This window comes from Trichechus manatus, unplaced genomic scaffold, assembly GCF_000243295.1.
Source record: "Trichechus manatus latirostris isolate Lorelei unplaced genomic scaffold, TriManLat1.0 scaffold00002, whole genome shotgun sequence".
In the NCBI taxonomy this organism is placed as follows: domain Eukaryota; kingdom Metazoa; phylum Chordata; class Mammalia; order Sirenia; family Trichechidae; genus Trichechus; species Trichechus manatus.
Window position 1 is genome coordinate 29,608,070 of NW_004443938.1, and position 13,927 is coordinate 29,621,996.

General features: G+C 39.8%; 1 protein-coding gene across 16 annotated transcripts in view; it reads left to right on the top strand.

Moving 5' to 3' along the window:
- The window catches only part of HIVEP2 (HIVEP zinc finger 2), a 243,284-nt gene extending 230,417 nt beyond the window's left edge, over nt 1–12,867 (top strand). For all 16 annotated transcript variants that reach the window (XM_023729534.1, XM_023729576.1, XM_023729567.1 and 13 more), the window contains 3 exons: nt 2,657–2,758; nt 3,780–4,675; nt 10,403–12,867. In XM_023729534.1, the coding sequence (XP_023585302.1) occupies nt 2,657–2,758; nt 3,780–4,675; nt 10,403–11,227 (1,823 nt within the window). In that variant the 3' untranslated portion in view covers nt 11,228–12,867. The remainder of the gene's footprint in view (nt 1–2,656; nt 2,759–3,779; nt 4,676–10,402) is intronic.
- Nucleotides 12,868–13,927: the final 1,060 nt, after the last annotated feature.

A 13,927-nucleotide genomic window follows, 5' to 3' on the forward strand; every position in this document is an offset into this window, starting at 1 on the left:
GAATTCTGTTGATGTGCCCATAAAATTTTTTTGAGCTCCTTAACAAAATTGTATATATAATTATTTGATAAATAAGAGGCACTGCGGGTCTGGAAATATTTCTACATTTGAAGTTATCAAAATAGTATGTAAAATTCATAGGTATAAAAGAATAAATAAAATATTAAGTAAGTAATAAAAGTAAAAAATATATAAGTATAGAAAAAACAAACAATACACCAGTTTAGAATTATGGTTCATAATTCTAAGCTAACCAAAATTCCTAACCCACTTCTGTCAAGTCGATTCCGACTCATGACCCTATAGGACAGAGTGGAACTGCCCCATAGGATTTCCAAGGCTGTAGATCCTTATGGAAGCAGACTGCCACATCTCTCTCCTGTGGAGCACTAGTGGGTTCCAACCGCCAACCTTTCAGAGTAGAGACTGAGGTAGCTCTGCTTCTTGTGTTCCTTGTCTCTTCAGCTTATGCTTCCTCATTCCTTGGCCTCTGGCCCCACTTCTGCCCCATTGGGGCAAGTGTTCCAAATCTCTTTAGCTCCACCGATAAGTGCCTGTAGGTACCCCACTCTGCCAGTAAACTTTGGGCAGAAGGTACTCAGCTCTCTTGCTCCATGGGTTGGCAAGCCTAGCTTCACCAATAGGTGCCCAGAGGTACCCCACTCCTGCACAAAGCACTCAGCTCTCTCGCTCTGTGTGTTGGCTCTAGTGCTGTCTTGTGCTGGTCTCCTGGTTCTGCTGGTGCTATTTCTCTGCTGCAGCTTCTCGCCATCTCCAGTGTAATAGCTCTCCTCATTTCCTTCTGAGTCCTCATCAGAATTGTCTTTGATGTCCATAATTCCACCAACAGTCTCTTCAAGGCAATCTAGACTTTTACTATTAGTCACTTTAAAACTCTTCCAGCCTCTACTCATTCACAGTTTCAAAACTGCTTCCACATTTTAGGTATCTGTTAGAGCAGCACCCTACTCTCAGTACCAAATTCTGTCTTAGTTATCTAGTGCTGCTATAACAGAAATATTACAGTGTAGGAGGCTAGAAGTCCGAAGTCAGCTCCAGGGGAAGACTTTCTGTCATAGAAATTTGTAGAAATAGATATATGTACATAAAGATAAATATAGGTATAAATGGTGTGTATGTATGTACATATATATAGCTATATACACCTATATGTATCTTTATACATATATATACATAATTGTATGTATCATCATCATCATAAATATTTAATATGAAACTTTCTATTTTCTTAGAACGAAGGGAGTCTCAAAATAAAATAAGGAGGGAATATTGCTGTTCCAGAATATTAGAAACTATTGTCATAAAGTTTGCTAATATGACAAACAGATTGTTGTTGTTAGGTGCCCTCTAGTCATTTCTGACTCATGTCGACCCTATGTACAACAAAACGAAACGCAGCCTGGTTCTACACCATCCTCACAGTCTTTGTAATACTTGAACCAATTGTTGCAGCCAATGTCAATCCATCTCGTTGAGAGTCTTCCTCTTTTTGCTGACTCTCTACTTTACCAATCATGATATCCTTCTCCAGGGACGGTTCCTCCTGATAACATGTACACAGACCGTGAGACGAAGTCTTACCATCCTCACTTGAAAGGAGCATTCTAGCTGTACTTTTTCAAGACAGATTTGTTCGTTCTTCTGGCAGTCCGTGACATATTCAATATTCTTCGTCAGCACCATAATTCAGAGGAAATCAATTCTTCTTAGGTCTTCTATATTCATTGTTCAGCTTTCTCATGTATATAAGGCGATTGAAAACACCATGGCTTGGGTCAGGAGCACCTTAATCCTCAAAGTGATACGTTTGTTTTTGAACACTTTAAATAGGTCTCTTACAGCAGATTTGCCCAGTGCAATACATTGACAAACAGATAGGTGCTAAATATTGGGAATAATCAGGACCTCTGGTGGCAACAGTGGTTAAGCATTTGGCTACTAACCAAAAGGTTGGCAGTTTGAATCTACCATCCAATCCTTGTAAGCTCTATGGGGCAGTTCTGCCCTGTCCTATAAGGTGCTGTGAGTAGGAATCAACTCAGTGGCAATGGGTGTATAAATAGTTAGCTGAGTATTTTCAAAGATCTTTTAATTCATTTGTAGGCTTGGTACTCACATTAGTTTTTGTATTTTTTTTTCTTCTGACCAGTGAGGATCCTTGGGAGTTAATCTAGATCTGATTGGTGCCTGGAAGTCTAGGGCTGAGTGGGTAGTATTAATGAGAATATTTCATTCTGATGTTTCTCCTAGGTATGTGACCCAGCTCATATTGCTCTGTTTATATGGAGTCTCAGGAGGCTGCCCTGTTCAGTCTAGGCAAATATGTTAGGTCCCTTCTCAGGCAGGAAAGGCTGGGATGCCCATCCCTGCTTAGAGCTTACGCCAGAAAAGAGGTAACCCTCACCCTCCACACATGTTCTAGAATAAAGAAAACCTGAGATTAGGCAGAAGCTCTCAGGAGTTTACATCTTCAGACGCCAGATTGTTCCTTTTAAGGTTGAAGCAAGGGATAGTGGTAGAAAAAAATCTGTTATCCTTAGTTCATTCAGCATTAAATTTTTTGAAAAATGATCAAGTCAGTGACCAGTTCTGTCTTTCTCTCTCTTTTTTTTTTTTTTTTGGTTGTGTTTGCTAGGAAACCTAACGAAGCATATGAAATCTAAAGCACACATGAAAAAATGCCTGGAGCTGGGAGTCTCAATGACATCAGTAGATGATACCGAAGCTGAGGAAGCAGGTATGTCAGAGTTTAGTTGGCTGACCTCTTCACTGTGTACACTGGGGCTCTGTGGCTGAGGTGGCAAAATAAGTGTCAGTTTTTTCAAAGCTGGTAAGATTTGATTGAATTAAATATTAAATATAGAAAAGAAATCTGATACATTGAATTGTTTGAAATCTATTGAGGAGAAATAAATATATTTCAGTTGTGATTGAGGAGGTAAATGGCCTTATTATGAAAATAGTTTCATCTAGAACCATGGAAGAAATCTAATTCTACTTGTATTGTGATGATGATTTAAATTTTATGATTTTTTGGGAAATTCGAAAATCATTTTAATGTGTTATTGTTCCTATTAAGAGGAAAGGTAGTAGAAAAAGAAATCCATCATTGACATCAATAGAAAACCTGGGGGTCAAACTGACCTCCTGATACATACCACTTATATATAGTTCAAGGTCCCTGGGTGGCACAAATGATTTGTACTAGACTACTAATATAAAGGTTGGTGGTTCAAACCTACCCAGCAGTGCCACAGAAGAAAGGCCTGGTAATCTGCTTCCATAAAGATTACAGACAAGAAAACCCTATGGAGCAGTTCTACTCTGTAACATTCCGGGTTGCCATGAGTTGAAATTGACTTGATAGCCATGGGTTTGGTTTGGTTTTTATATATAGGTCTGCACCTGTGCCTGTAAAGACAGGTTGTCACTTGTCTTGTAACATTATCATTAACACCAACTGTCCCCATTTGCTGAGGGTTTTCTATGAATGGGGTGATGTGCTGAGATAAAAGTTCATACTATGGAGGCTTATTGCAGGGTGTGGATGAAACCAGACAGGTACATAGAAAGAGAAAAAACAATGCAAGTTCACACAGGCTGACTGCTGCCAATGAGTGTTGTAGGAGTTCCGAGGCAGAACTATGACTTTGAACTGGAGGGCTGGGAAAGCTTTTGGAAAGAGATGAGTCCTAAATTAGTTCTTAACCATGATGTTTGGATCTTGATCTTCACTATCTTTCTTCAAATTGTTTCAGAAAATATGGAAGATTTGCACAAAGCAACTGAGAAGAACAGCATGTCCAGCATTTCAACTGATCATCAGTTCTCAGATGCCGAGGAATCGGATGGTGAAGATGGAGATGAGAATGATGATGATGATGAAGATGATGATGACTTTGATGACCAGGGAGATTTGACACCAAAAACAAGATCGAGAAGCACCAGTCCCCAGCCTCCTAGGTTCTCTTCCTTGCCTGTGAATGTTGGCGCTGTACCCCATGGGGTTCCTTCAGATGGTTCGCTGGGACATTCTTCATTGATCAGTTATTTGGTTACTTTGCCGAGTATTCAGGTTACTCAGCTCATGACACCAAGTGACTCATGTGAAGATACCCAGATGACAGAATACCAGAGGTTATTCCAGAGCAAAAGTACAGACTCAGAGCCAGACAAAGACAGGTTAGACATACCTAGTTGTATGGAAGAAGAATATATGCTGTCTTCAGAGCCTAGCTCTTCACCAAGGGACTTCTCACCCTCAAGCCGTCATTCCTCACCAGGATATGATTCTTCACCCTGTCAAGATAATTCACCAAAGAGGTATCTGATACCCAAAGGAGATTTATCACCCAGAAGACATTTGTCACCTAGGAGAGAACTGTCACCATTAAGGCATCTTTCACCAAGAAAGGAAGCTGCATTGAGAAGAGAGATGTCACAAAGAGATGTTTCCCCGAGAAGACATTTGTCCCCAAGGAGGCCACTGTCACCTGGGAAAGATATCAGTGCAAGGAGAGACCTCTCCCCCAGAAGAGAGAGAAGATACCTGACCACCTTAAGAGCACCATCACCCAGAAGGGCTTTATACCATAATGCGCCATTGTCCATGGGGCAGTATTTGCAAGCAGAGCCAATTGTATTGGGGCCTCCTGTAAGTATAATCAGCTTTCTCTTTTTAATATATAAGTCAAAGTGTAGAATTTATAGGGTCACTATGTATCAGAACTGACTCCACAGCAGTGGATTTGTTTTTGTGTTTTCATTTCTCATGGCGAGGAGTAAAATTGGTTACTGAAAATAGCAGAAAGACATTTTTATCCCAAGCTTTTGTGTGTCGAATGAGCTGTGGCATTACCCCAAGTGTGGTATTACATCAGAGCTCAGTGCATTTCCAGCTGGTAACAGGTGAGGCCTTCATAAATGCTTTCTAAGCCAAACTAATTATAGGCACTAACTGAAACCCTCACATGATTAAAAGAGTGAAGCCTTTGGAATTACATGAATGCATAGACACTCACAGGGCCACTTAGGTGTCATTTATATACCTTTTTGCCAGGTAAGGATTCTGACTCAATCATTATCCTTGATGTTCAAACTTTTTTTTTTTAATACACTTATTTCTTTGTCCACAGCCAGTGGATGTGTGAAACTAGCAAGGGGCTGATTGTGTTTGTAAATCAAAGGCATAAGCATATTTGCGTTTCCTGCCATTCCCAGCAACTCCTGCTACTGAGGGAACTTGCTGGGTGAGCAATAGAGTGAGAGGGTGGGCCCAAAGAGAACGGGGAGCTGGGAGAGCAAAGGGGGAAAGCATCAAAGAAGATTTGTATGATTATGCCTCCTTTACAATTTAAGAGAATGGCAGCCATCATGGATTAAATGTAAGCAGTAGGTTTAATGTTCATCAATACAAAAACACCCTGCCCCTGCCTCACTCTGTGGCACAGTAGACCTTAATGTCTGCCCCATAGGGTTTCTAAGAAGTGGCTGGTGGATTCAAACTACTGACCTTTTGGTTAGCATTGGAGCTCTTAACCACTGTGCCACCAGGGTTCCTCAGTTTGTTAGAATTTTTAAAAACGAATGAAGCAGACACTTAGCATAGACAGAAGAATGATTCCTCTTGAGTTTGTTTGCTTTAAATGTGTTTGTTCTCTCAGTCCCTACTCTTTGTTGTACTCTCTTTCCCCTGGATTTTTGTCATGTGGATCAGCACTATCCTTTGCAGCCAAGGGAAGCACTGATGGCTCCCTGCTCTGTCATATCAGTGCCCTGGTGGCCATGTTCCTCCCTCCCATCTCCTTTCACCAGCCTGCATCATAAGCTTCGATTGTCGTTTTTAAGCTTTTGGAGAACTCCCTGCTGCATGCTGCTTTCCTGACCCCAACAGTCTTTTCACAAGTCTGGTACCACCTTAGATATCATGGAGTAGTTACTGCAAAAACAGGCATCTTTTATAGCTTATGCTATTGCAGCATAAAACCAAAACCAAACCTGTTGCTACTGAGTCAATTCTGACTCACAGCAACCCTACAGAACAGAGTAGAACTGCACCATAGAGTTTCCAAGGAGCAGCTGGTGGATTCAAACTGCCAACTTTTTGGTTAGCAGCTAAGCTCTTAACCAGGGCTCCCGTGGCAGCATAGACAGCTGTAAGTTCCTTGGGTTGGAGAATACCATGTCTAGGGCGTGACATGCTTTCTCAGGTATAGTGGAGATCTTTGAGATGAAACAATTCTGGCGCAGGTTGGTAAGATGAGGCTCACCATGCCCTCACGGCAGCCCTTGCTGCAGCATTGACCAGGTGCATTGACACTGTGATATTCATGAGATGTTGGAGCACATTCAGTCAACTGTGGTTAGAAAAAGTGGCCTGTAGTGCAAATACACTGTTATTAAAATATCAGCAAACAGTTAACCTGGGGAAAGGAAGGGGCAGGGAGGTTGGACTAAGGGAGTTATCTAATTTTTGGATATATGCCCAGAAAGCTGTTACTGGAAGGAGGGAGGTTTTGAAGCAGGTTTGTTTGTTTCTTTTTTTAAACCATCTCATCTGGATTTTTAATTGTTGCTAAACTTTACCATTTACGAAGCCCAGATTCTGAGCCTTTGGTCTACTGTCAAGTTTAATTCTCTTTAGACAATTTACAGCCTGCAGCTTTGTTCACATGAAATGAGGGAATGTATCTGGAATCCTCCATAAAACAGGAACTGCTGGTCCCAAACACTTCCCATTTTATGCTTTATCACATCATTTTGAGTGGGAGAGGAAGATTTCTGTCTTTGTGTAAACAAGATTTTTGTTGCGCAGAGTAAACTAAAGTTGACAATGCTATGAGAAGGATTTTTCCTAATTGCTGTATTAGATGGCAGCTTCACCTTCTCTGAATAAATGATGTAGGAGATATTAAGTTGATATATTAATACTACAAATAACCCTTTTTTGTTGGAAATTTTGTTAGCAACACTTTGTCTCTTTGCTCAACATTGACTGAGGTCATGGGACAGTGACCGCGGCATAGAAGGGCCTGGAGCCCAGCAGGAAACACTGTCATCTTCTGTCTCGGTCTGGAGTGATAGGCCCAGGAGCAGGTTTGGGGAGAGATATGCAGTCACTAGGATTCCTTGCTGCCTTGTCATTTCTCCCCTAATGCCTTCTGGTTAGTTTTAATTTTAAGATAGATGGAATAAAAAGGTAAGAGTCTTTTATTCATTCATTCACGAAATATTCTTCAGGATCTACTCTGTATGCCTTGAGAATGATGATGAAAAAAATGTATGGTCTTTGACCTCATCTTTTATAAACCAATACATTTCCTTCTCTATTTTTAAAGTTTTGATAGCTAAGTGGCAAGGAGAAAGAAAAGTGTGTCCTGGTCCTCAGTAGATAGTGTAGATGAACACTGTGTCTAGTGAAATCAACATTCAGTTCCCTCCCTTGCTATCTGTGTGATCTTGGGCAAATCAGATTAACCTCTTGGCTGCTATTTCTTAACCTGTTTGAGCAGCCCCAAAGGTGAGCCACGAAGATTTCCCTCCCTGACAGAACTGGACTTTCAGCTGTGAGGAGTGGGGTATGCCAACAGCCCCCAACTGTTAGCACCTTCAGGATGGGCCTCAGCCCTCAAGCCTATGACTGAGCCCAGATCAGTCACAGATGAGCACTACTTCCTCTCTCTTTTATCTTTCATGTGAATTCACCCTTCCCCTCCAACCCGTAAACCTCTTGTACTCCTACCTCCTTCTCAGCATTTGTTTCCCAGAGAACCCTACTGGCACACTGTTCAAAAGATGAGTCGGTATTATATCTGGTACATGGGATAGATGGACATGGATATGGATATAGATACAGATATGAGGCAGTGTTGGTTCAGTGGTAAAATTCTTACCTTCCATGCAGGAGTCCCAGGTTCAATTCCTGGCCAATGCACCTCATGTGCAGCCACCACCTCTCTGTCAGTGGAGGCTTGCATGTTACTATGATGCTGAGCAAGTTTTAGAAGAGCTTTCAGACCAAGACGGACTAGGAAGAAAGGCCTGGAGATCTACTTCTGAAAATCAGTCAGTGAAAACCCTATGGAATACAACGGTTCAATCCTCAACCAGTCATGGGGATGATGCAGGACTGGCAGTGTTTTATTCCATTGTACATGAGGTCACCATGACTCGGGGCCAAACTTAATGGCAGCTAACAACAAAAACATAGCTATAGATACAGATATAGATAGGCATTTAACACAATCCACAGTGAATTCATTGTTTATATTTCAATATCAAGATTTTTCTTACTGAGGTTTATGTAAGATGGGAATTTTTCCATCATATTATGATAAGGCCCAAATTACAAAACAGAATAGGATTGCAAGTAAAGTAAACACCAAAGTAAAGAAAACGTATTCAGAGTTCATTTACAGGGTGAAGAAGGGGTGAATGAGAGGAGAGAGAATGTGTGGAAATGCCCAGCAGCATTTGGATCAGTGGAAGTGTTAAATGATGGAAATTCTACATGTCCACTTAATTCTATGCTTGTAATCATTTGATTTCTGATCAGTAAATATCTGAATAAGAAACTTTTATTCTTAACACAAATACAATTTTATTGAATTTAGAAGATAATGAATATATTTTAGTTTTTGTGGCTAATTCATCACTCCTTTTGCTAGCCTTGAGTCAGGGATCTTAAATCACTTCATGTAATGGGACATCTTTCCCTTTGGCTTCTGCTGGCCCACTCACTTGGCCCCCTCACGGATGACCATTCTGATTAGGTGTATGTATGGGACAAACAAAAAGAAAAAACAACCAAGCTACATTTTATTTTAAACTTTGAATCATTGATAACTGTAATTAAAAGAAGATTCATTTGACTATCTTCAAAGATTAGTATTGCACGGATTTCATTTCTTTCACCTTAACTGGTATTTGATAAAGAAGGCATGCCTTTTTCTAAACCAGAGTAGACACAACAGGGATCTTTTGTGGCATTTAGGTGATCTCTCTTGTATCATAAAATTCTACCTGGTCTTTCCTAGCTTATTGAGGTCCTTGTGGTTACAGGGTTGGTAAATACATCATTTCGTACACACTTCCAAGGAAGTCATTTGTTTCTAGCTTGAATAAGGTGTAGCTCAGAGCAGGGTAAAGGCCAAGTATGGTACAGGGAAGCAGAGATAATGCGTAATTTATAGTTCCTGAACTAGTTTCAAAATTTGAGTAGAACTGGATGCACCATTAATACTATAGAGCTTACTCTGAGATCTGAAACATCCTTGAAATACAACATTTGTTTGTCTCTCCTGGATTGCTACCATACTTGAGAGGTTTATATCTAATTTTAAGTTCCCAAAAAAAAAAAAAAAAAAACTGAGTCCCTTTTGGATGCCCATCTATTAAAAGAATGAATCTCAGTTAAGTTATTAAAACCTGATAATCTCATTGTGTATTTCTAAGTTGCGTCTAGCTATACAAACAAGTGTAGACAATTAGTTCTGCATTTCCAGGAATGGTACTGTGAAATCTGAAATTCTGGCCCAGAATTTTAAGTTATCTTTAATTCATTAACAGCCAAGAAGATATTTAAGTGGGAATAATAATATAAAAAGAAGAATCAAAACACAATCATCTTTGGTTAGCAGTTATATAGTTGAATATGAGTTTTAACTTTTTGAAATATTTAATGTTAACTACTGCTCTGATGGGTAGTTTCCTTATAAAAACTGTCATTGATATAAGACTTAAATAGCCTTGATTTGTGATTTGATAAAGAAGCTGGCCTTCAGCATGAAATGTTTCTGTAGCAGAAATTTATTCTTTTAAACCAACATCTTCCACAATGTCCGAGGGTTGTCACTACCATTTTGTCATCAATTCTGTGGAAACTGAAAACACCAATTTTCAGACTTGGCAATCCAATTATACTCATAAACACTTAAGAAAAATAGTAAAAAATCTGCCAGTACATAAACAAATGGTAATCTTTGTATTTCTAAAATACATGGGTATATTTTTATTTAGTTGGAGCTGTTACTTTTTAATTAGTAAGTCTGTTATTGGTATAAACTTTTTCAGGTAATCATCCATTATTTTCTTTTCACTCTCTCTTATGAAAAAACAAAACTGAAATTTATCTCTGTACCTAGTGGAGAATACACTGAATACTTTATCACATTGTTTTTCAAAAACAAAAGTAACTTTTCACAGTCTGACAAGTTCATTCAAGGATTATAGACAACAACTGGAAAATATCTTTTGTCTTGAAAGACAAAAAATCGATAAAAGGATAAGGTGGTTTTAAAGTGTTTTGAATGAGTGGATGAATGAAATAAGAATGAAGAGTCCTGGGTTCTGAATAGTGTGCTTTCTTTGTTTCCCTGTGCAGAATTTAAGAAGAGGATTACCTCAGGTTCCTTACTTCAGTCTCTACGGAGACCAAGAAGGTGCTTATGAACATCAAGGCTCCAGCCTTTTCCCTGAGGGTCCTAATGACTATGTCTTCAGTCATCTTCCACTCCACTCTCAGCAACAAGTGCGAGCTCCTATTCCCATGGTGCCAGTTGGTGGGATCCAAATGGTTCACTCCATGCCGCCGGCCCTTTCCGGTTTACATCCTCCACCCACCTTGCCTCTGCCAATGGAGGGCTCTGAGGAGAAGAAAAGGGCTTCAGGGGAGTCCTTCTCTAAGGATCCCTATGCTATTTCTAAGCAGCACGAGAAGCGATCACCCCACGTCTTGCAGTCATCTGGTCCACCTAGCACTCCTTCCTCTCCTCTGCTATTGATGAAACAGAGCACTTCAGAAGACAGCCTAAATGCAACAGAGAGGGAACAGGAGGAAAATATCCAGACTTGTACAAAAGCCATTGCCTGTCTACGGATTGCCACAGAAGAGGCCGCTCTGCTTGGGGCAGATCAGCCAGTGCGGGTGCAGGAGCCCCAACAGAAACCCTTGGAAAGCGCACATGCTAGCATTAGACACTTTAGTGGACCTGAGCCAGGTCAGCCCTGTACCTCAGCTACCCACCCTGACTTGCCTGATGGTGAAAAGGACAGTTTTGGTACATCACAGACCGCATTAGCTCATTCCACATTTTATAGCAAGAGTTGTGTGGATGGCAGACAGGCGGGCTTTCAGTGCAGCAGTGAATTATCTTCAAGCCCAGAGGGAGGTGACGAACCTTCGTCAGGAAAGAGTAAACTACATTGATCTAAGATGCATGGAGACTTTCATTTACACATTTTCCCATTTTTTTGTTTTTCTAGAAATAGAGGTAATCAAGTTGATAGCATGCCTGTCCTAAGTTACAGTAGTTTGCTCTTATATATACTTTTGTTATATCAAAAGAATTAGGTAAAATAACAAGTCATCATGAGCCTGACCAAAACAAAATTTGAAATTAACCTATTGGGTCTGGTACTTTTAAAATTGTACAGATGTTTGTGCCTTTTCTTTACTTTGCTTATATTCTTATAAGCATTTTTTAGCAGTAATTTGTACATATTTTAGAATTTGTGTATCTGCTTTGTAATAAATGTAATTTCTTTCCCTTTTTGGACACTTGGATCTAAATGATGTAAACAAAACAGCATCAATATATATGTGAGGTTGCACTAAAACATATTTTTATATGATTAAAACTGAACAGCTTTTATGTACAGCTCTGATTCTGTAATACTAATATTTATTTACTTTGTTTCATAAATTGTACATTTTTTCTTAATGTTGTGGATTGCTTTTCTATGTGAAGCATGGGATTTACTGTTGCGTAACTAGAAAAAAATGTATATTGTAAACAAGATATTTAAACTAGAGTATCTTATTCTGCACTTATGCATTAGTTAAGGAAAAAAAAGATAAAGGATGTATCAGTCAGTTCTTAACTCTTGTAAATTTTTTTGTCCCTTGTTTGCTGGATTGACTATAACTTAAGTGCTGATTGTGATTTTAAACTGATAGTACCATAAAGCATTAAACAATGTGCTATTGTGAGTTTTTTCAAAGCTTTATAAATCAGTTATAAATAATATTAAAAGTATTTGGTCTTATGTGAACATGTTGATCTATATACTCATCTAAAAATATGGGAAAACATTCCGCCCCATGTAAATATGTACAAGTGCATCACTGGTACAATTTTATGTAACTCAGTTGGACACTAGGTTGCCCAGACCTATGCTAGAGTGTCTTTAAAAATTAAAGTGACAAAGCACATGGGACTGTGTAAAGCTTGGTTATCGGCCGGCCCGGTGGCTTGGCAGGCAGTGCTGTGCGCTGCCGGTGGAGAAGACCTGGGCTTAGAAATCTGCTTGGTTCTTGCTGCACAAGATGGCGACTGGAGCTAAGGCTAGTACAGAAGGGTTGCGCTTGGACTCTGAGGGTGGGGTGTGGAAGCAGGGATAGGGGATGGAGACCTGCTCACCAGCTCTTCCTGTCAGCCAGTCCACACGGTAACAGGGTTGGCATTAGCTTTAGGGGAAGCCACTTGACCCTCCTGAATGGGGAAGAGTGTCACACTCCTGGCTACCTCAGGGGGAACCGGGGAAAGAAGCTTTCAAGGGAAGAGAACTTGTTGTGGGAGGATGACGTGTTCTGTATATAACATTCAGAATGGCTTTTGGTTGGTGTTTGAAGGTGGGAGAGCCTTTGGTTGTAGGTCCTTAAGAGTGGAATAGAGGGAGGGCATGCCACAACATGTGCACATACACGCACATGTGTGCACACATGCATATACAACCTGGGTTATCTTTGTGCTATATAATGGATTATTCTGTGAAACCAAGTTTGTATATTGAATTACATTAAGGAGTGTTCTTTAAAAAGAGAAATAAATATACAATTACATGCTTGAGGTGTCTAGTTTGTATGTGTTGTTTAACATTTTAATTTACCAGTTTTCTTTCTAAAGGCATTTTGATGCTACCAACATACCACCCATGCTTTGAATTACTAGACTCTGCCTATCCTGAGGTATGCTGCATATGAATGCTTTCAACAAATGAGAAGACATGCTTTGGTTTTCACATGTCATCAGATAGTGGTTACCAAAGTGTAGGTTCTAGAAATGAATCTATCCAAACCCAAGCATGGGTATGGGGGGCATAGAATTATATCTGAAATGAGTCTTGAATAAAGCAAATTAACATTTTCCCTTGTGCCTCCCTCTCAGTATGCATATTTATCTAAAATTCCTCTAGGAAACCTCTCCTTTATTTTTGCTGAGGTGACTCAAGGCAAAAACCAACTGAAACATGCCATAAAATATCCACAATCACAGTTCTTTTGTTACAAGAGTAGAACTTTTTTTTATAATAAATGTAGAATAAAAGTAGAAGCTCATTGAAGACCAAAATCGATCAGAATTTCCATTATAAAAATTTCAAATTGATGGATTTACAACTTACCTATTTTATGAGCCAGACTGTCTTTTTAAACTAGGTTTTACAAAGGTGAATTAAAGTTCAACACAGCCAGCCTGCCTAATATCTGTCTCTCGCCAAGCAGAATCCTTGAAACATTTTGATTATGTAGGGTGGTTTGTGCGTCTTACTCCTCACTGACATTTGTGTATGTGTGTGTGTGTGATCCCAGGTTAAATCAAGTGATCATTTTTTTCTTTCTTTCCTCCTCTATAATTCATCACTCATGTATGCACTCCTTGATCCAATTCAAAAAACATTTTTGAGTGCCTACTATGGCTGTGTACTATGATAGGTACTAAAGGGTAAATAGGTTCCTGGGTGTGCCGATGGTTAGGTGCTCAACTACTAGCCGAAAGGTTGGTGGTTTGAACCCACTCAGAGGCTCCTTGGAAGATAGGCCTGGCAATCCACTTCCAAAAGGTCACAACATTGAAAACCCTATGAAGCAGTTCTACTCTGCATACATGGGGTCACCATGAGTTGGAAT